Below are 19,834 nucleotides of genomic sequence, written 5' to 3' on the forward strand. Positions count from 1 at the left end.
TCCCGTTGCGGAGCACAGGCTCCGGACGCGCAGGCTCGGCGGCCATGGCTCACGGGCCCAGCCGCTCCGCGGCACATGGGATCTTCCCGGACCGGGGCACGAACTCGTGTCCCCTGCATCGGCAGGCGGACTCTCAGCCGCTGCGCCACCAGGGAAGCCCTATGGATTGGTTTTAAAGGTGTAATTTTTTCCCCCCAGGTGATGTCCGAAACGATATCTACGTAACATTAGTTCAAGGAGATTTTGATAAAGGAAGCAAAACGACGGCAAAGAATGTTGAGGTTACAGTGTCTGTTTACGATGAAGATGGAAAACGACTGGAGGTATTGATTGTTGCAAAGTTGAACCTGTAGTGTTTAAGTTTTACTTCCCAAGTGTGTGCCTTGGCTCTGCTGCGGGATGCCAAAAGCCACCATCTCATTTCTGGGGAAGAGCGTTTGCGTTTTCTTCCTTTTCTTCCCTTGCCTAAGAGGGCTGGTTTCTGCCGGGTCCCAGCAGCCGGCCTGTCTCAGGACGACCCTGGGGTCCTGACCACCTCCTTTTTATTTATTTGTTTATTTTTGGCTGCGTTGGGTGTTCGTTGCTGCGCGCGGGCTTTCTCTAGTTGCGGCGAGCGGGGGCTACTCTTCGCTGTGGTGCGCGGGCTTCTCATTGCGGTGGCTTCTCTTGTTGCGGAGCACGGGCTCTAGGCGCATGGGCTTCAGTAGCTGTGGCTCTTGGGCTCTAGAGCGCAGGCTCAGTAGTTGTGGCGCACGGGCTTAGTTGCTCCGCGGCATGTGGGATCTTCCTGGACCAGGGCTTGAACCCGTGTCGCCTGCATTGGCAGGCGGATTCTTAACCACTGCGCCACCAGGGAAGTCCAACTGACCACCTTCTTTTCCACACTCTCTCCTGGGGTCCCACTTGCCGGTGTAAACCCGCGGCTCAGAGGGCGAATGATCACGTTAGAAGTTCAGATACTGTTATTAGCATCTTTTGAGACAGATGGAAACTGAGCCCCAGAGAAATCAGTCACCTTGCTCAAGGTCAGAGAGCTCATGAGAGGTGGAACTGGGTTGTGAATCTGGGCCTCTGAGCCTTGCGCTTTGCTCGGTGGTGGTTACCAAGACCTCCTCCTGCGTGGTCACAGCAGCCTGCGGGTGCCCTGGGAAGTGCTCAGAGGCTGCGGCCTTCTCTGAGGACTGGAGGCTGAGCCCAAGCTGGGGCCCTCCGCCAGCTGCTTCTCTGGCCCGTGGCTGCAGCCTGGGCTCCCCTGGGCCCACGTGGCCGAGAGCAGTGCCCTGTGGGTGCTCCTGAGGCCCAGCTGCGCCAGGAGGTGGGTGGCATCCTTTCTCTCCGGGTGGCCTGCGTCCAGTGTCCCTGCCCTTCTCCCTGGGCTTTACCGGTCTCGCTCTCCGTAGAGGCGAGTGGTCAGTGTCTGTGGCTAAAGAAGGGACAGAGTGCTGCCACCTCCTTTTTGGTCTGTAGCCCTTTACTCCAGTCGCCGAGTCAGGCAACTTGCTGCGGGTCCAGGGTGACAGTTAACAGGGGTAAGGGTACGAAGGGTGGAGGACAGTAGCGTCCCCATATACCGCATAGCCATGAAGATCTTAGATGTCTGTGAGCAAGGTTTTCCGCTGGCTGCTGGCTCCAGCCAGATCTGTTCTTCCATTGCTGGGAGGTGTTCCGTGGGCCATGGGGTTTTTGGTGTTCCCCGAGGGCCCTCGCTCCTTCTGGATCATCAAACCGGGCGGGGGGTTGGGGGACACGGATGCAGCCTCAGACTCTGTGAGGGCTGATGCGATCTCTTTATGCCTCTTCTTTTAAAGCACGTGATTTTCCCGGGCGCTGGTGATGAAGCTATTTCAGAATACAAGTCCGTGATTTATTACCAAGTGAAACAGCCGCGCTGGTTTGAGACGGTTAAGGTATCATTTGCATGGTCCTTTTCCCATGGGGTTGGTTATGAAATGCTCATTTGTACCCTGAGGAAGTTCCCGCCTCCTGCCCAGCCCAGGGCTGCCCACCATGGACAGCCTCCGCCAGCCCCCAAGGCACGTTCAACGAAGTCCTTTAGGGTTGCTAAGGAACCGCGCTGGTGTTTCTTGGAATTTACATTTACTTTCATCTCCTTTTGGACCTAAAACCAGGACTTTCCTGGAGACAAATACAGAGTCCTTGAAAGATAGCAATTGTCTTTCTCTTTCGGGTCTGTTTTATGTGTGGCATGCTGTCTTTACACCAAATGGAAGAAAATAGAGATGATAATACACGGAGGGCATCGCTGGAGAGATGCGTCCTGTTCCCTTGGCCTCGGTGCTCTGCGGCTCCTAACGCAGCCCGTGGACACCCGCACGCAGCCCACACACCACGCACGGGCTTGGGTACTGGGACACCAGGCCGGCGGCTGGCTTTGGAATACAGATGTTAGCTACGAGATTAGGGACAATCTTGCCTTAAAGGCAGCAGGTATTAAGTCTTCTTCCTTTTACTGTAAGTCACAAAGGGACCGCCTTCTCGCTGCAGCCGAGGGCAGGTCCCTACAACCGTAGAGGGAATATAGACACCTCCGAATCGGGGCCAAAATCGAAAATGGTAACTTTTAAACATAGACTCTTCACACTGAGGGTCACATTTAAAAACAAATTCAGCTGCCTTGTCCAGTGTGCCTGGCATCCCGGACAGTATTATCTGGTGTAAATTTTCAAAGGGCATTTGCTTCTGGGACAGTCATACAGGGGATGAGGTGTATGGTGTCTTCTCCCTGCAGTGCAGAAGAGCGTAGAGTGGTCCAGGATGTCTCCAGGGGAGCAACGCTGATGGAGCGAGAAGATGTTCCTAAAGGTGCTCAGCTTCTCTCTCTATTCCGCAGGTGGCCATCCCCATTGAGGACGTGAACCGCAGTCACCTCCGGTTTACCTTCCGACATAGATCGTCCCAGGACTGTGAGTAACCACACGCTTCATTATCCCGTGTTTATCATGCATTTTCTCTGGATGGTTCTAGAACGTGGCTACTGTAACACAGTGAGGTCTTGACACTTCAGCTCCGCGCCCACGCGAACCTGCTCCCGTGAAGTGCTGTCCACTCTGATTGAGTTGATCCCAGGAGCTCTTCAGTTTCTTCTCAAATTTGTCTGATGAGGTGCCGCTCCTTCCTGCTCACCCCTTGGGTTTCCTCTTTCCCCTTTGGCTTGTAATACTGCCCCGTCCATCAGAAAGGTCACTGAGGTATAATACCTAGATTTCAAAAATTACTCTGAATGCTCTTGTGTCGGCGTTGAAAACCTCTGGCTTTACTGGCAGCTGCTGGTGCCTGGAGCTCTGGCTTTGCCTTTTCTCGTCCACGTTGGTGTAGCCTTGGCCGTGAGGCCGAGACTTTGGGAGGAAAGAAGTTTGAATCAGTCACCTTCCAGGAGGATTTATTATCGATGATTGAAGTTTGTCTCATTACCTGTGTTGAATTCGTTGTCTGCTAAGGACATCACCCTGTGCTGGACACTGAGTAAGATATCACAAGAGGAAGATACGCCCCCTGCCCTTCATGGTCTCTGTCCATCTGGCAGTGGGCTAAGGTTTGAGAAAATAAGTGATGCTGGGTCATGTGTGCAGCGGCATCGAGGGAACGGTGGTCTGGGTGGACGCATTTGTCACCCACCAGCCTGTGGGGGCCAGAGCCCTGCGGTTGGGGGACCTCAGCCCTGGCTCTGTGTATCTTCACAGATGTTTCAGCCTGAGGAGGGGAATGCATGGGGGCTGCCGATCCCTCAGCAGGATGCCGGCCGTAGGATAGGGCTCCACGGGACCACCGCTGCTGTGATGGTGTGTCCACCCTCCTTACTGTTTCTGGGGGCCTGCCTGACCTGTGCCCTCCCCAGAGCGTGGAGCCCGCAGAGGCAAGGGTGCAGGAGAGCAGCCGGGAGGGTGAACACGTGAGCAGAGGCGTGAAGTTGGGGGTACGTAGACCCCTGTGTGGGACCAGTGAGAAGCTCTGTGAGGTTGCAGAGGCGCGAGGACTACAGGGCTGGTGTGTGGAAAGTGTGACTGTCAGCCCGAAGATGTGCTTGCGTGGGGTGAGACCGGTAGGTGGCTGAACCAAGGGGTCTAGAACAGCACGGGGTCCCTCGTGGTGAGTGGGCGTGTGGAGGATGCCGGGGGTGGGTGGGAGCGCTATAGAGCATCATTCCACCCCTCCTCTTGTCCCAGTGCTTAAGGGGCCAGCTGAGAAGGGGTCGAGGCCCAAGCAGTGTGGGAGGCGCAGGGTGTGAACTCTGGGCAGCTTGGAAAGCCGGGCCCGCCCCATTTCGGGCCAAATCCAGGCCACCAGGCAGTGGGCTGGGGTCTGCTAACTGTGGGCCCTCCTGGACGGCTGAAACGTGGATGGATAAGATGTTCGGACGGATGCGGACACCTCTTCGTACGTGTTCATCGTGCTCTTACTCTCTCCTGGCGCAAGTATTTTTACCACGTTATTTAGATGAGTCCTCACCACGATGCCATGTGGTAGATCATTGGCGCTTCCTACATTACAGATGAGGAAACTGAGCCTCAGAGACCCCACCTCAGTGGCCCAGAGTCACCTGATGGTCAGTGGAAGACCTCTGGTTCCCACCCCAGTCCTTGTGTCTCCCCTGCCTTTGGGGCGCACCGAGGCCACTGCCGTCATTTGGTCTGTGTTGAGCACCTGCTGTATACACAGCTCACGCAGAGAGTTCTCCTCTTGCCAGACTTAGGTTGGGTTGAGGCGTGAGATCGGCTCACAGGAGCCACGTGCGGAGCAGCGGCCTGGGAGCGTCGCATGCGTTAGGCAGAGGTGCGGGGTGAGCAGGGTCAGGTGGGTGATTGGGGGAATTGGGGGCAGGTAGGTCCTCAGCCAAGTCCCAGAAGGTGTGGTGGGCCCAGCGCCCTGCACAGCGGAAGTTGCTGGGGGTGGGAATGGGCTGCAGGGGAGGAGAGGGTGGGGAGCCCTGTTGCAGGGCAAGGACAAAGTTCTAGAATGCACAGGGGACTTGTCTCAGAAGCACGCTCCCTCTTTAGAACAAGCTCATTCTCTCTAATTAATAGATTACACCAGGGCAGAGGGATCTCTTTGGTAGCATTTTAATTTTCAAAATCCTTGTTTTTCTTGTCAGTTTTAAGTACTCATTATAGACAAGATGCTATCACCCGGCCTCCCACGACACATTTGCATAATTAATGAAGTCTCCCCGGCCACAGCTGGTGGGGTTTGGGGAACGTGTCGAGCATTGCAAGTGTGATGCTGACGACGTCCCGAGCTGTCCGCTGCCGGCGGGGTGGGGGCCGGCGGGGCCCCTGCTGCGGCCTCGTCTGCAGATGCTCTGGGTCAGAAATGGGAGGAAGGCCACGCTGCATGCCCTCCCCGCCGCCCCAGGCAAAATGCGCGCTCTGTACCCCTAGTGGAAGAAAGTGAGGGGATTTCTCCTACCAGCAGCTGTCCTTGGGGCTGGGACGTTTGGCGCTGGTGTGACCGTCTAACACTCTGCTGCCGCTTGTTAGCCGTTCTGAACGCATCAGCTGGTGTTCTATGTGGATGCGGGCAGATGAGTGGCTTCTGGGGCCCGCCTGCCAGGAGCCGAGTTTCCCTTGTTTGCAGGGGGCTGGTTGAGTCCGCCAGCGCTGCCCGCCCTCTGGGGCATGTGGCCTTCTTCTGTGGCCTCTGACGTTTTGTAAATTTCTTGTCTGCCTCATAATGGCTGCTAATGAGGATGTAACAAATGCAGTCCATCCCCTGTGTAAAGATGCAGAATATTAATAAAAGGTGCACTTTTCAATTGTGTGCTACTTAAGAGTAGGGTCAGGGGAAGCCTTCTGCTGGCAGATATGCTCACGTGTCCTGAACTGCAGCTGCTTTCAGAGAGATGTGTTTTTAATTTTTTTCATGTCAGCCCAAACTTAAAAGGATCTCTTCCTTCTCACCTGAACACTGAGTTTTACGTTTTTAAGAACCCTTTCACAAAGTTCTTTCAATTTCTAGAAGTACGTATTTTTTGCTTTTATCCCTCCCTTTAGCTTTGGTTGGTCAGTCATTCATCCAGCTAATGAGCTAGCATTTATTGAGCACCTAATGTGTGCCAGGCCCGGTGGACACCAGGAACGCAAAGACTAATGAGACGCGGTATCTCAGGCAGTGATGTCCTATAGCAAATATTTTGAGCCCCTGACTCAAGGTGGGCAGATGTATGCTCTTCAACCTCTGTCCTTTCATCTCCAAAAAGAGAATCTGGGATCTATAATTTTTTTTTTTTTTTTTTTTTTTTTTTTGCGTCCCAGCGGCCGTGGCTCCCGGGCCCAGCCGCTCCGCGGCACGTGGGATCTTCCCAGACCGGGGCACGAAGCCGTGTCCCCTGTATCGGCAGGCGGACTCTCAACCACTGCGCCACCAGGGGAGTCCATGGGATCTATAATTTTAAAGGTCTTTTCTAGCCCTGAAACTCAGTGTTTCCGTGCTGTGTTCAGCTTACATCTTGAAAACTTCATCACAAATCCATTTCTTCAGTCCAGACTCCTCATCTGTCTCTACCTGAGCTGGCGCCTGCCCACCTTGGAGCTCTCACTGCCTACCACCCACCAGCCACACGGGCTTCTAGTCCCCAAGCAAGGCAGGCTGGTCCCACTTTAGGGCTTCTGTATTTGGCCATCTCTTTTCCTGGAGGGTTTACATCTTGGCTCATACGTCATCAAGAAGGTCTTCTCAGAGAGACCTTTTCCAACCATCCAGCTGGGTGGTCCCTGTTCCCATCAGCGCGCTTTAACAAGCCACCAATTTTTGTTTTATTTGTTATCTGAAAGGACTTTAAAAAAATAAAAAATTATTTATTTATTTTGGCTGCACCAGGTCTTAGTTGTGGCTCACCAGCTCCTTAGATGTGGCATGCAAACTCTTAGTTGCGGCATGCATGTGGGATCTAGTTCCCCGACCAGGGATTGAACCTGGGCCCCCCATTAGGAGCACGGAGTCTTACCCACTGGACCACCACGGAAGTCCCTGAAAGGACTTGTTTGTTGGCGTCTCCCCATCTAGAACAAATATTTGAGTACCTAACTTATATAGCAGAGGCAGTATTTCATGCGCTGGGGAAATAGCAGTGAAAAAATACACAATGTCTTTTGCATGGGAAAGCCCAGTGGATGAAACTAACAATAAACGTCGTCTCCCCCCTCCCCTGGCCCTTTCTCATGCACAGACACCCTACAGGCTTGGTAATCTCTTGGTAATCTGGTAGTAATCTCTTGGTAATCTGTTGTCTTAATCTGCTTGGGCAGCCATAACAAAATACCATAGACTGCGTGCCTTAAGCAACAGAGATTTACTTTCTCACAGTTCTGGAGGCTGCAAGTCAGGTTCTGGTGAGGACCCTCTCCCAGGTTGCAGACGGCCGCCTTCTCTCTGTGAGCTCACACGGAGAGGGACCACTCGGTGTCTGTTCCCCTTCTTATAAGGGCACCCGTTCTATAGCGTCAGAGCCTCACCCTTATGACCTTTTAACCTTAAGAACCTCCTTATAGGCCTTTTCTCCAATACAGCCACATGGTGGGGGGGTTAGGCTTCAGCATAAGAATTTTGTTGAACAAAACACAACATAACACTTCAGCCCATAGCGACTATGAAGAACTGACCAGGGTAGGCGTTTGCTCTTCTAGGCAGGCTGGTCACTTCAGAGCAGGTGATACTTTGGCAGAAACTTGAATGAAGTGAGAGAATGAGTCTCACGTGCTAATTCTGGGGGAAGGACTTTGTTGCCAAAGAGAACATTTCACAGTAGGGTGTTTAGTCCACTTGGGACTTATATTTGTGGAGGGTGTGAGGTGAGCGTCCATCTGTTTTGTTTGTCCCTGTTGACACTCTGACGGGTCTGCCCCTTCCAGTGGTCACTTGCAATGGCCTGTGTTTTCATGCCCTGTTTGTTCCCACTGGTCTGTGAATCCCTGTGTTAAAAACCCACCATCTTCATTGTTACCACTTTCCAGTTCCTGTTGGGTTTTAGTATTGCAGGCTTTCCTCCACGTTCCTTTTCAAAACCATCCTCCTACTGTTGGTCCTTTACTGTAGAATCAGTTTTCAAGTTTCACAAGGAAGCTCTCCCATGAGATTTTGATTGTAATTGCTTTGAATTTACAGATTAGTTTGAGCACAGCTGATCCTTTTATGATAAGTGAACGTTGTCTATATCTCCGTTTATGTTTACTTTAACATCTGTCAGAACAGTTTTGTAATTTTTTTCAGAAAGGCAGCCCTTGTCGCATTTTATGATGTTCTTTTTTGTCGTGATGGCAGTAGAAAATGATTATTAATTTCCGTTGCAGCTAAGGATAAATCCGAGAAGATATTCGCACTCGCTTTTGTAAAGCTGATGCGTTACGATGGGACCACCCTAAGAGACGGGGAACATGATCTTATTGTCTATAAGGTACGCTCTTCTGTTGGTGCAGTGTTGCTAATATTGACTGTTCCAAGTCTTTCTGGGCTTCCTGGCCTGAGCTGACATTTCCCATCTTTGTGAGAACACTGCTATCTAGCAACATTTAATTATGTAAATGAACATTTCAGATGACCAGCTGTCCCTGAGGAGAGAAGCTGATACACAATAACACATTAACACATTAAAAAATAACACATATAACACATATTAAAAAATAACACATATAACACATATTAAAAATAACACAATAACACATTAAAAAAATCCTCTGTGTGAATGAATTCATCTACAGGAATAAGGGAAATCATTAAAATAAGCAGTTTAGCACAGGGCACTCTGCTCAATATTATGTAACAGCCTAGTTGGGAAAAGAATTTGAAAAAGAATAGACACATGTATATGTATAACTGAATCACTCTGCTGTACACCTGAAACTAACACAACACTGTTAATCAACGATACTCCAGTATAAAATAAAAAATTAAAAAAATAAAATAAGTGGTTTAGCAAATGATAAAGAGCAAATATCATGATGGTTAAAAGGATTAAGGATCCTAAGGGGTAGAAAATATTGCATGGGATTGTCAGTTGTATTTGACCTGTTGCATCATTAAACCCACAGGCCGAAGCGAAGAAGCTGGAAGACGCCGGCACGTACTTGAGCCTGCCGTCCACCAAAGCCGAGTTGGAAGAGAAGGGCCACTCGGCGACGGGGAAGAGCATGCAGAGTCTTGGGAGCTGCACCATCAGCAAAGATTCCTTCCAGATCTCAACTCTCGTGTGCTCCACCAAACTGACCCAGAATGGTGAGTTTGGGGCCAGAAACGGGTTCGCCCCTGGAGTTTTTCTCCTTCAACCCCATCTTTCTCGTGCTCCCTGCTGAATGGAGGAGGCTTCCCTAGGTCCCTGAAGCCTGCCGGCGAGTCATTCACACCTTCCCTCCGTAATGGCCCGTGTGGATGCTGTTGGACAAGGAGAGAGGGAGAGGGTGACGTTGTTCTGCTTTGAAACTCACGTTCTGATTTTATGCTAAGGATGAACCTCAAAGAGAGAGAAAGCAATGGATTTACTTTAAAAAAAAAAAAAAGCTTTCTGGCCAAGGGAAGGGAGAAATCCACACAGTTTGGAGTCAGACCAAAGCCCTGATCTTGAGCCTTGGCCCTGTGCTAATAACCCTGGGAATGACCTCGAACTAGAGTCTCTGAGCTCATTTTCCTCATCTATACCCTGGCTATAATGCCTGCCTCAGAGGGCTGTCTGAGGGCTACGGGAGCTCTAGGGAGTGAGGCCCCTACCCTCCTTGGGTCTTCCCCTCTCTCAGCTACTCATTGAGATAATTACCAGTTACCTTTAGTTTTACGAGCTGGGGTTGACGACATTTCTAGTCCCCCTGACAGCGAGATAAGGCACCCCTTGCTGATGCACTCACACCAAAGTGCGACCTTAACGCAGCATCGGATGGTGCCCAGTGTCCCCACGCTGCGGGCCCGGGTGCTCGACATTGTTCCCACGGGCTTGCAGCCTCCGCAAGGCATGGCCGTGCGGCCAGGGCACTCCTGATTCAGACCACGCTGTCTGGTCGAGGCAGAGGGTCCTCTGCACAGATCTTACATTGAAAAATCGAGTTCACCAAATGTGATGGTCTTACAGCCGTGCAGAGTAGCTTCACGTTCTCTTGAAAGTCAGCTTGAAAATCCAATATGTTTTCTTCTCAGCCACTGACACGGATTTTGATTATTAATGTCGGTTGCTGTTGTGAATCGTGTTCCCGGGGGTTGTCCGTAAAGCTTGTTAGTAGTCTCGGATGGGCTCAAGGGACAGTCATCGTGTGGGCTTTAACAGGCTGATCACAGGACAGAAGGAACCTGTCATCTGGAAGGCCCTGCGTGGTAGTGGAGAGTGCCGGTCCTGATCAGACTTTCACTGCCTGCTCTAGTAACCTCATGAGCAGAAGGAAACCCTTCCCTGGGGCACTGTGTTCCGTGGACGCATGGGGAGGGGTAGATTATGCGCAGGGAGTTTGCAAGTTTAGTGCCCAGGGAACATGCTGTCAGCAAGGCGGGTGCTGGCTTGAGACTGGGTTATAGGAATGGTGACCCCGTAGGTCAGATGTTACCCTCTGGATATGGCCCTGATAGTCAACTAGCCTGACAGCTGGCTACTCCTTCTAGGGCTTCATTTAACTCAGGGCAGCCTGTCCAATGGGGCACTTAAGCTTCTGCTTTGTCTTGCCATCTTCACTGTGTGGGAAGCCACCTTCTTAGAAACGGGTCATGTTCCAAAAGCACGTTCGGAAGTTGTTATTCGGAACTTGAATATATTTTCCCCATTAAAACAGTGTGTTGAATAGCGGTTAGGTTGTGAGGCCCACACACAGAATCCTTCTTAACCCACATATCCCTGGGGAAGACAACTGTGAACTAGGACATTCTCAAGGTATTAAGTCACAGTAATTTCCCGGGGAGATGTGTCCCACCTCCTCTCACCCTTAAGCTCTTTGAATCTCATCAGACACAGGGTAATCCCCTCTTTGGGACTGAGGGGCAGAGCATGCTGGTCTCTCCAGTGGCTGTTGCCAGGCAACTAGGAAATTCCGATGTGATGCAGCTCACTAAGCGTGAGGGGGACACATCTTTTGTTGTTCATTTCACACCAGCCAACAATGCCTCTTTTCTGGATGGTGGCGTGTCAGGTGTGTGCAAGATGGGGCTGCCCCAGTTGGCCTCTGGCATTGAGTCCCAGATTCTCATTTGAGGGAGTCATTTTTCTGAAACCATGATTCGTTACTGCGAAGTTCCATTTCTTAGGGAAAAGTGCGGCTGAATTATTCATCGAGGTTTGTATTAAACATCTCTGTTCTCAGCGTTATGCTGGATGCTTTGGGGGATAGAAAAAGAGGTAGGAGACGTGGTTCCTCTCCTCCATCAGCTTACTGTGTAATTAGAGAGAGAGAAGCCGTGAGGCAGAGAATTATTACGAGCCAAACTGTGGTGGTTCCCTGGGAATGAGAGGGGACAGAGAGGGTGTGGGGCTGAGCAAGCTACCCCTCCTCAAAGGTGTTTGTCCACTGCTAATTTGCCCAGCTGCATCTTTTCTCAAAAGTACAACACAGAGGTGAACCTCAGCCTCCCTCTAATCCGAAGTGCCACTAACTTTGCATGAATGGGGTCCAGAGTATTAACTCACCTCCATTAAAAAAAAACGCCCGTGGACTTCCCTCGTGGTGCAGTGGTTAAGAATCCATCTGCCAATGCAGGGGACGCGGGTTCAGTCCCTGGTCCGGGAAGATCCCACATGCAGCGGAGCAACTAAGCCCATGTGCCACAACTACTGAGCCTGTGCTCTAGAGCCCGAGACCCACATCTGCTGAGCCCACGTTCCACAACTACTGAAGCTGCGTGCCTAGAGCCTGTGCTCCACAACAAGAGCAGCCACCGCAATGAGAAGCCTGTGCGCCGCAACGATGAGTAGCCCCTGCTTGCTGCAACTAGAGAAAGCCCTTGTGCAGCAATGAAGACCCAATGCAGCCAAAAACAAACAAACAAACAAAAAACTAAAGATAAGCGGTACCTTCTAGCATTCGCAAAAGCTGTTTAAAAATAAAACAAACAAAAAAAAACCCCACAAAAAAAAACGCTGGTAACTCTTATGAGGTGGAAATCTCCATTAACCCTGGGACTGAGAGCGTGTCTGGGCAGGATGTAGCCCTTCTCATGACTTCACTTTCAATTAGAAATTAAAACACGTTAACCTTCATGATGAATGGCTAAAATGTTCACCTCTTTGATGGGTGGCTGCTGTTGGTCTTCCTGCCTGGCATCACACTAAGTGCTTTCTCCACGTCTTGCCATTTAAGTCTTGCACCAACCCTGTGACCCAGGTAACACTGTGCCCATTGTTCAGATAGAAAAACTGAGGTGAAGGTACTTGTCCAAGGTCGCATCTTGGTGGCGTGGCCCGGCTGGTGTTTGAGTCTACTCTCTTTGCATTCTAAAGACACTAGGATGCTGTCCCCTTCACATTTTCCTGTTTGTAACTCTTCCCTTCATCAGCTGTACTTGGGGGTGAGGTGATACAAATGAGAATGTGTGTTTGGCGCTCATCCCCTGTATGCCTTTTGTGTGGTCTGATCCTTGAATTATAACTGGTGTCTTGTGTTCCCTGAAATTCTACCTATTGCCAAAATTACATATTTTTTTTCAGTATTAACTAGGGTTTTTTTTTATGGAGACAGTTTCTGTAGCAGAAGTTCATTCCCGATGAGCATAAACAGTAAATTAGATGTGCTTTGCTAACTGTGTTTTTTCACGTAATGGGATATTAATATGACTTCAGATGAAGACGTCCTTTCCCAGAGATGTTTTGGATTCTGTTTTCATGCCTTAAACAAAATCATTTCTCAACATTGTCTTCCACATTTAGTCTGCAAAAACCAATACGTTCAACTTGCGATTTTTCTATTAGAAAAGAAACATACAGAAACTTTTGGAAGGGCCAGGACGTGGTAAAGGTGGCAAGCTCAGTGGTCTCCAGGGCCAGGGTTCCTGTCTCCTTTGGGGACTGTCCCCTTGCATTCTCAGTACTTGAATTTATGTTGGTTATTTATTTTATCTTAAAAACCTAAGAATCTTATTCCTGAACAGGAGAAAACCCCTTGGCAGGAGCTGCCAGGACAGCACTGAATGGCCAGCAGCCTTGCAGGCCTGCTGCTCTTCTCATCTGCCTACTTGTGGGTTGGAAAGGCCGGTCCCTCTTCCATGCTCTGATCTGCCTTCTTGTGGGTTCGAGAGGCCGGTCCCTCTTCCGTAGGCTCCCCAGATGCCTTTTTTTTTTTTTTTTTTTCTCCTGGAGGTACGCGGGCCTCTCACTGTTGTGGCCTCTCCCGTTGTGGAGCACAGGCTCCGGACGCGCAGGCTCAGCGGCCATGGCTCACGGGCCCAGCCGCTCCGCGGCATGTGGGATCCTCCCGGACCGGGGCACGACCCCGTGTCCCCTGCATCGGCAGGCGGACTCTCAACCACTGCGCCACCAGGGAAGCCCTCCCCAGATGCCTTTTGAAAGCTTCCATGTGGAAATCATTTCATGGTAAACGTAGTTGGAAATAATGAATCCAGTCACACTGGGTGTCAAGGATGTTGGTAGAAAGTAATGAAGTATTTACGTGGCGCACGTTTCCAAATAGGCTTGGTTCATCTGTTCAAAAAGTTATTTAGAGGACCTCACACGATGGGTGAACGAGGGAGACAGAGTCCTTGCTGTGAGGAACTGATGTTCGTTTACTGTTTCCAGTGGACCTGCTGGGGCTGCTGAAGTGGCGATCCAACACCAACCTGCTGCAGCAGAACCTGAGGCAGCTGATGAAGGTGGATGGTGGCGAAGTGGTGAAGGTAACGTGGCTCCCATGCTGGTTCTGGTTGTTTTGTTGTCCTTACGGATATGAGGAGGTGTAGGCTCCACCTCCCAAGATGGTACAGGCACGCCTCCGAGACACTGCGGGTTTGGTTCCAGACCACCACAGGAAAGCAAGTCACATGAATTATTTGGTTCCCCAGTGAGTATCAAAGTTACATTGACACTCTACTGTAGTCTGCTGAGTGTGCAGTAGCGTCACGTGAAAAAAAATGAGTACAATATAAAATAGATAGCCAACAAGGACCTACTGCATAGCACAGGGGACCATACTCAATATCTTGCCATAACCTATAATGGAGAAGGATCTGGCTTTCTGAGCTAGACCCCCGACAGGGGTCCCTACCGCATTGTTCTGGGTTCCCGTCGTAACTTAAAGGGAAACTTTCACAATGTCCAGAGCCCTTCATGTCCTGCAAATGTCGGAGGAGGATGTCCTCAAATTCCTTGCAAGAGTTTTAGCTGTAAACAAAAATGACTAAATAAAATATTATTCACAATTAAAAAGAAAAGAAAAGAATCTGAAAAAGAATAGAGATACATATATACGTACAACTGAATCACTTTGCCATACACCTGAAACTAACACAACATTGTAAATCAGCTATACTTCAATTAAAAACAAACAAACAAACAGACAAACAAACAACAAGGGAATTCCCTGGCGGCCCAGTGATTAGGACTTTGTGCTTCCATTGCAGGGGGCACGGGTTCTGGTTGGGGAACCAAGGTCCCACATGCCTCACAGTGAGTGGAAAAAAACAAAAAAAGTTTAAACAAAAGAAACAAAAAACTCTCAAAATTAAAAACCATGTCCATTAAAAAACCAATTAAAAAATAACTTTATTGCTAAAAAATGCCAAACCATCACCTGAGCCTTCAGTGAGTGATAATCAAAGTCACATCAGAGATCACTGACCGCAGATCACCATCACAAACGTAATGATAGTGAAGTTGGAGATATCGCAAGAATTATCCACATGTGACACAAAGGCACAAAGTAAGCAAACGCTGTTGGAAAAATGGCCCCAAGAGACGCGCTGGACCCAGGGCTGCCACAAATCTTTGATTGGTAAAAACCACAGTATATGCCAAGTGCAGTAAAACGAGGTCCACCTGGTCCTAAGCCTTTTAACAACTAGTGTCTCCGGGATGTTGACATACGCCTCTAAGGCAACAGAATCCTTCTTGGACTCTGGTCCGGGGAGCGCGGCCTGGCTTCACTGTGGTGGAAACAGGCTTTGGAATCAACCAAGTCTAGGGTTCTGCTTCCTCTTCCAGCGGATCCTCACCGTGGGGCTGACACAGGTTAAGTAACATCTTTAAACCTTGCTTTCCCCTGCTGTAAAATGGACACAAGCAGAGTGCCTTGTTCACAGGGTCCCTGTGGAGGTCAAATGAGGTACTGGCCCCTGGGAGGCGGTCGGGTAGTATCAGGATTTATCAGTATCGCTGTCATGACCATCCCCGTGATCGTTAACCCTGGCTCTCGACTCACCTAGGAGCCCTGTCGATGTGGAGAGCTTCGCGGTGTGTCAGAAAGATCACAGCACTCAGTCCTGTCTTGGCCGTTTTCCTCCCATGGGGTCTTGGATTAATTGCTTAGCCTCACACAGAGCAGGCCCTGGAGCAGTGCCCTTGAACCTTCATCTGCGATAGGACAGTCAGACTAGAGCGATCGGAGGTCCCTTTGAGCGCTCAGGTTTGGTCATCGTTGGTGGTTCCAATATTTTCTTCAGTGAAAGGCTCTCCTTGCCACTCGTGTGCCCAGTGACTTCTCCTTGTGTGTAAGGAAATGCATTTCTGTGGCCACTGGGCTCCACCTTGGCTGGCGTGCAACAAGCCGGGCCACCACTCGTGGCTGCCCGAGAGCAAGGTCCCCACGCCAGGTCCGTGTCGCCGCCTCAGTTCTTTATCCTCCGTGAGAGGTGCTTGCGGAGGGAGACGACCTTATCTCTGTGAAAATTAATTACTTAATATGGCCTTAATTAAGCGGCAGTGTGGTTAACTTCAGTAGAAATTAATTTGCTGGCATCGCTCTCCTAAATTCATTGTATAACCGTTCAAACATATCCTCACTGATCTTCAAATTTTAATCACCTTTTCCTGGCCCTTGTCTTCTTCTGCTGGCTTGGACAATGTTAACTGCATTTTAAACTTCCCTGGGTTCTATGAATTCCCTAATTCAGATGAAAACTGGGTGAATTAAGTTAACATCACTTTAAAAGACCCACAGTTAATGAAATTGTGTCCTCTTTCATTTTTCGGTCCCTGTATCACATCAGGAATTGTATTTATGTTGAACTACTGACACAGTGACCAGGAAAGTTCTAGAACCGTCTGGTTTTATTGCCCCCCCCCCCTCAGTTCCTCTTATCTAATCTGTTATCACACCTTGTTGTTCGTCCCTGGAGATGGTTTTCTCACCTCTCTCCCTCTCCTTCCTGTGTTCACTGTGGTACTCCCCAGGGTTGGATGACCTGTCCGGCCCTTACTTGTTTTGCCTGTTTATTCCTTCCCATTGACAGTGTATCCTAATACCCTGTAGGCCTGGAGCAGGGAATAGACTCGTCTAAGGCCACCAGGCTGTTAACAGAGCCAGGAGCAGAGGGAATCCCAGCCTGCGTGGGGCTGCTTTCGTTCTGTTGAAGGACACTGATAGATTGTGGGTTTTATTCCATTTATTCGAGACCTCCCTTCTGTGTCTTTATAACTTTTAGTGGAGAGATGACATTGCTTGATAGACTGAGCAAAGTATTTGCTTGTTTAGTAAAAGTGACATTGCTTGAGAAAAGTATTTGCTCATTTAGTAAAAAGTATAGTTTCCCATTTTAGTGGGAAATGAAAGTGGTGATTGTGCTCTTCCAGTGGATGGGCTTGGAGAGAGGGTGGGTGTCAGAAGAAGCCTTTCATGGCCTTGTGTGAGGGATCGCCTTCAGGACATTCGTGTCCCTGCACTGCTGCGGCTCTACGGCCAGATACACAAGGTCCCCGCTGTCTGCTGTCCTGTTTCTGTGTCATTTGTCTGGGTGGGGCTGGTAGACCTCTTTCCCTGAACTGTGACAAGCCAGGGCTTGGCACTGGACACTGGTGTGTCTGTTGGCAGTAACATTGGGCTGTTAGCAGATGGCAGCGTCAAGTTTTTTTTTTTCTTTGCGGTACGCGGGCCTCTCACTGCTGTGGCCTCTCCCGTTGCGGAGCACAGGCTCCGGACGCGCAGGCTCAGCGGCCATGGCTGACAGGCCCAGCCGCTCTGCGGCATGTGGGATCTTCCCGGACCGGGGCATGAACCCGTGTCCCCTGCATCGGCAGGCGGACTCTCAACCACTGCGCCACCAGGGAAGCCCCAGCGTCAAGTTTTGACCTTTGCAAAGCTTTTACAATCTGAAATGATGGGAAATGATACAAAAGTAACGAGAGGTGGTACAGGCTTAAACAATTACGGAGTGGACGGAGCCCTTGATGTCCAGGCCAGAATGCCTCCTGGTCCGGCTGGTTTCATTCCCGTGTCATTTATATGTGACGATTCTTGGCACAGACTAGGTGGTAGGTGGCACAGTGGAATAGAATGAGGATTTTATGCCTGACGCGTCTCAGATCACTTCCTAGGTCTGGGAACACGTCCTCCCTCAGGAAGAAGAGCTGTGGGGTGCTGGATTTGCAAGGTTCCACGGCTCACGGGGGGTGGGGAGCGAGCAGTGGTTGGGGAGCAGGTCTCTGTGTTTAGTTTCTGTGTCTGCGGGTCGAACTGTTTGAGGTCCTCTGCTGGAGACATGAAGGCCCCTGAGGTTCTGTGCATGGGCTGAGCCGCCCAGGAAGATCTGGTCTAGGGATCTCACTCAGTTACACCTTTGTCCCGGCTGTGGGCCCGTCTCACTTACTCCTTTCGTTTTTAATAACCACTTGATTGAGATGTAATTCACATACCTGAAAGCACCTTTCCGTTTGTACAGTTCAGTGGTTTTCAGTGTATTCACAGAATTGTGCAGCTGTCCACACTATCTCACTTCAGAACAGTTCCACCACTGGAAAAAGAAACCCCATACCCGTTGGCCATCACTTCCACTCTCCCTGCAACCGGCTTTCTCTATGGATTTGACTATCCGGATATTTTATGTAAATTGAATCAGACAATATATGACCTTTTTTGATTGGCTTTCTTTTGCTTAGTGTAATGCTTTCAAGGCCTGTGGTGGCATGTATCAGAACTTCATTCCTTTCTATGGCTGAATAATAAATACTGCACTGTATGCATATGCCACAGTTTTTTTTATCCATTCATCAGCTGATGGACACATTTTGGCAATGATGAATAAAGCTGCTATGCGTATTTTCATACAGGTTTTTGTGTGGATGTATGTTTTCCATTCTTTGGGTTACATACCCAGGAATGAAATGTTTGCGTTGCGTGGTAAATGTACGTTTAACCCATTAAGGGATTGTCAGTCTGTTTTCCAAAGCCATGGCGTCATTTTACATTTCTACCAGCACCGTATAAGGGCTCTAATTTCTCTCCGTCCTTCCCCACACTTAACTATTGTACATCGTTTTGATGACAGTCACCTCAGTCTGGGTGAAGTGATATCTCACTGTGATTTCGATGTACTAATCCCAGTGACTAATGATGATATAGCCATACTTCATTCCCTTTTACGGTCAGTAGTCCATTGTGTGTCATTCTGCCTAGTCTTGAACTACCCCATCAACAGGGAACTCATTACTTCCAATGTAGTCTTTTTTAGTTCATCTTATAATACTTCTTTCAGGGGAGAATGGGGTCAGGGTTCAAAGCCAGGTTCTAGTGTGACATAACTTTGAAGTCTCCTAATTTTTTCTAAATTAAATTCATAGTGTTTTGTCATACTATGCTGTAATATTTCTTTGGTGAATTATAGTAGGCATAAAAGGAATTTCTCAATTACTGTTGAATAAATTAAGCTCATGGCTCTCTGCTCTGTACCCCAGTTTCAGAATCACACACCTCTTCTGTCCTTGGCCATCTGTGTCTGTAGAAGATCCTTTACTATACTAGAAATTTGTCCCTGTATGGCTTCTGCCCAGTTGCTAGCTCAGGTCCCACACTCAAGCGTGTACGGAATGAGTCAGATTCGGACTTCCCAGGGTTGCTGTTGAGCTTTTTGTCCTGATGAAAGTCAGGAGAAGCGTTGGAGAGGTCTCATGGGTGGGTAGGCGGTGGGCTATAGGGCATCTCCCCGCTGCCCATCCTCTGCTTGGCTCAGGGTGGCCTGTCTTTGTTCTGAATTCACTCATCTCAGATTTTTGTCTTGTGAATCTAATGACTGATAAAAATCCTCAAAGTCTGTAGCTTGGTAGGTGCCATTTGAGAAAGGTGGGTGTTTGCAGTATTGCCAAGGATGATAGTTCTTCTAAGCTGGGGAGAGTGGGGTGAATTTACCTCGTCTGCTGACCTTTTGTGTCTCTCTAGTTCCTCCAGGACACCTTGGATGCCCTCTTCAACATCATGATGGAGAATTCGGAGAGCGAGACCTTTGATACATTAGTGTTTGATGCTCTGGTAAGAGGCCTCGACTTTGCATCTGCTCAGCTATTACGGGACGCTTTCAGGTTGCAGCCTTTGAAGCTGGGGCGGGATCCATCACAGTAACCCTGAAAGCGCTTTCAGTTGTAAACCCAATCAAAGCAGATGAATTGAGAGGGAGAAAGTTTCTCCCACTGTAACACTGTAGTTGGGCAAATGTAAATTGTAGGGGAAGAAGTAAAGTAGCTGACCAGCCTGTGTCCGAAAGTGTTAGAGCTCGTTGACTCACACAGAAGTGCAAGTGATTCAGCTGAAGATTCTAAAATGGTTTGCATTTCTTTTGCTAATGAAAGTATTAATTTAACAGGTATTTATCATTGGACTAATTGCTGATAGAAAATTTCAGCATTTTAATCCTGTTTTGGAAACCTACATTAAGAAACACTTCAGTGCAACATTAGCCTACACGTAAGTTCTGTTTTGTTGTTTTAAAACCAGTACTTCTT

The 19,834-nt window shown here is 49.3% G+C and overlaps 1 protein-coding gene across 4 annotated transcripts in view; it reads left to right on the forward strand.

Annotated features, from left to right (window-relative positions):
• DOCK1 (dedicator of cytokinesis 1) overlaps positions 1-19,834 on the forward strand; it is a 529,068-nt gene that overhangs the window by 95,466 nt on the left and 413,768 nt on the right. For all 4 annotated transcript variants that reach the window (XM_060127083.1, XM_060127084.1, XM_060127085.1 and 1 more), the window contains 8 exons: positions 199-323; positions 1,809-1,907; positions 2,852-2,924; positions 8,304-8,407; positions 9,042-9,225; positions 13,709-13,806; positions 19,275-19,364; positions 19,696-19,796. In XM_060127083.1, coding sequence (XP_059983066.1) covers positions 199-323; positions 1,809-1,907; positions 2,852-2,924; positions 8,304-8,407; positions 9,042-9,225; positions 13,709-13,806; positions 19,275-19,364; positions 19,696-19,796 — 874 coding nt within the window. The remainder of the gene's footprint in view (positions 1-198; positions 324-1,808; positions 1,908-2,851; positions 2,925-8,303; positions 8,408-9,041; positions 9,226-13,708; positions 13,807-19,274; positions 19,365-19,695; positions 19,797-19,834) is intronic.

Source organism: Lagenorhynchus albirostris, chromosome 16 (genome assembly GCF_949774975.1).
Source record: "Lagenorhynchus albirostris chromosome 16, mLagAlb1.1, whole genome shotgun sequence".
NCBI lineage: Eukaryota > Metazoa > Chordata > Mammalia > Artiodactyla > Delphinidae > Lagenorhynchus > Lagenorhynchus albirostris.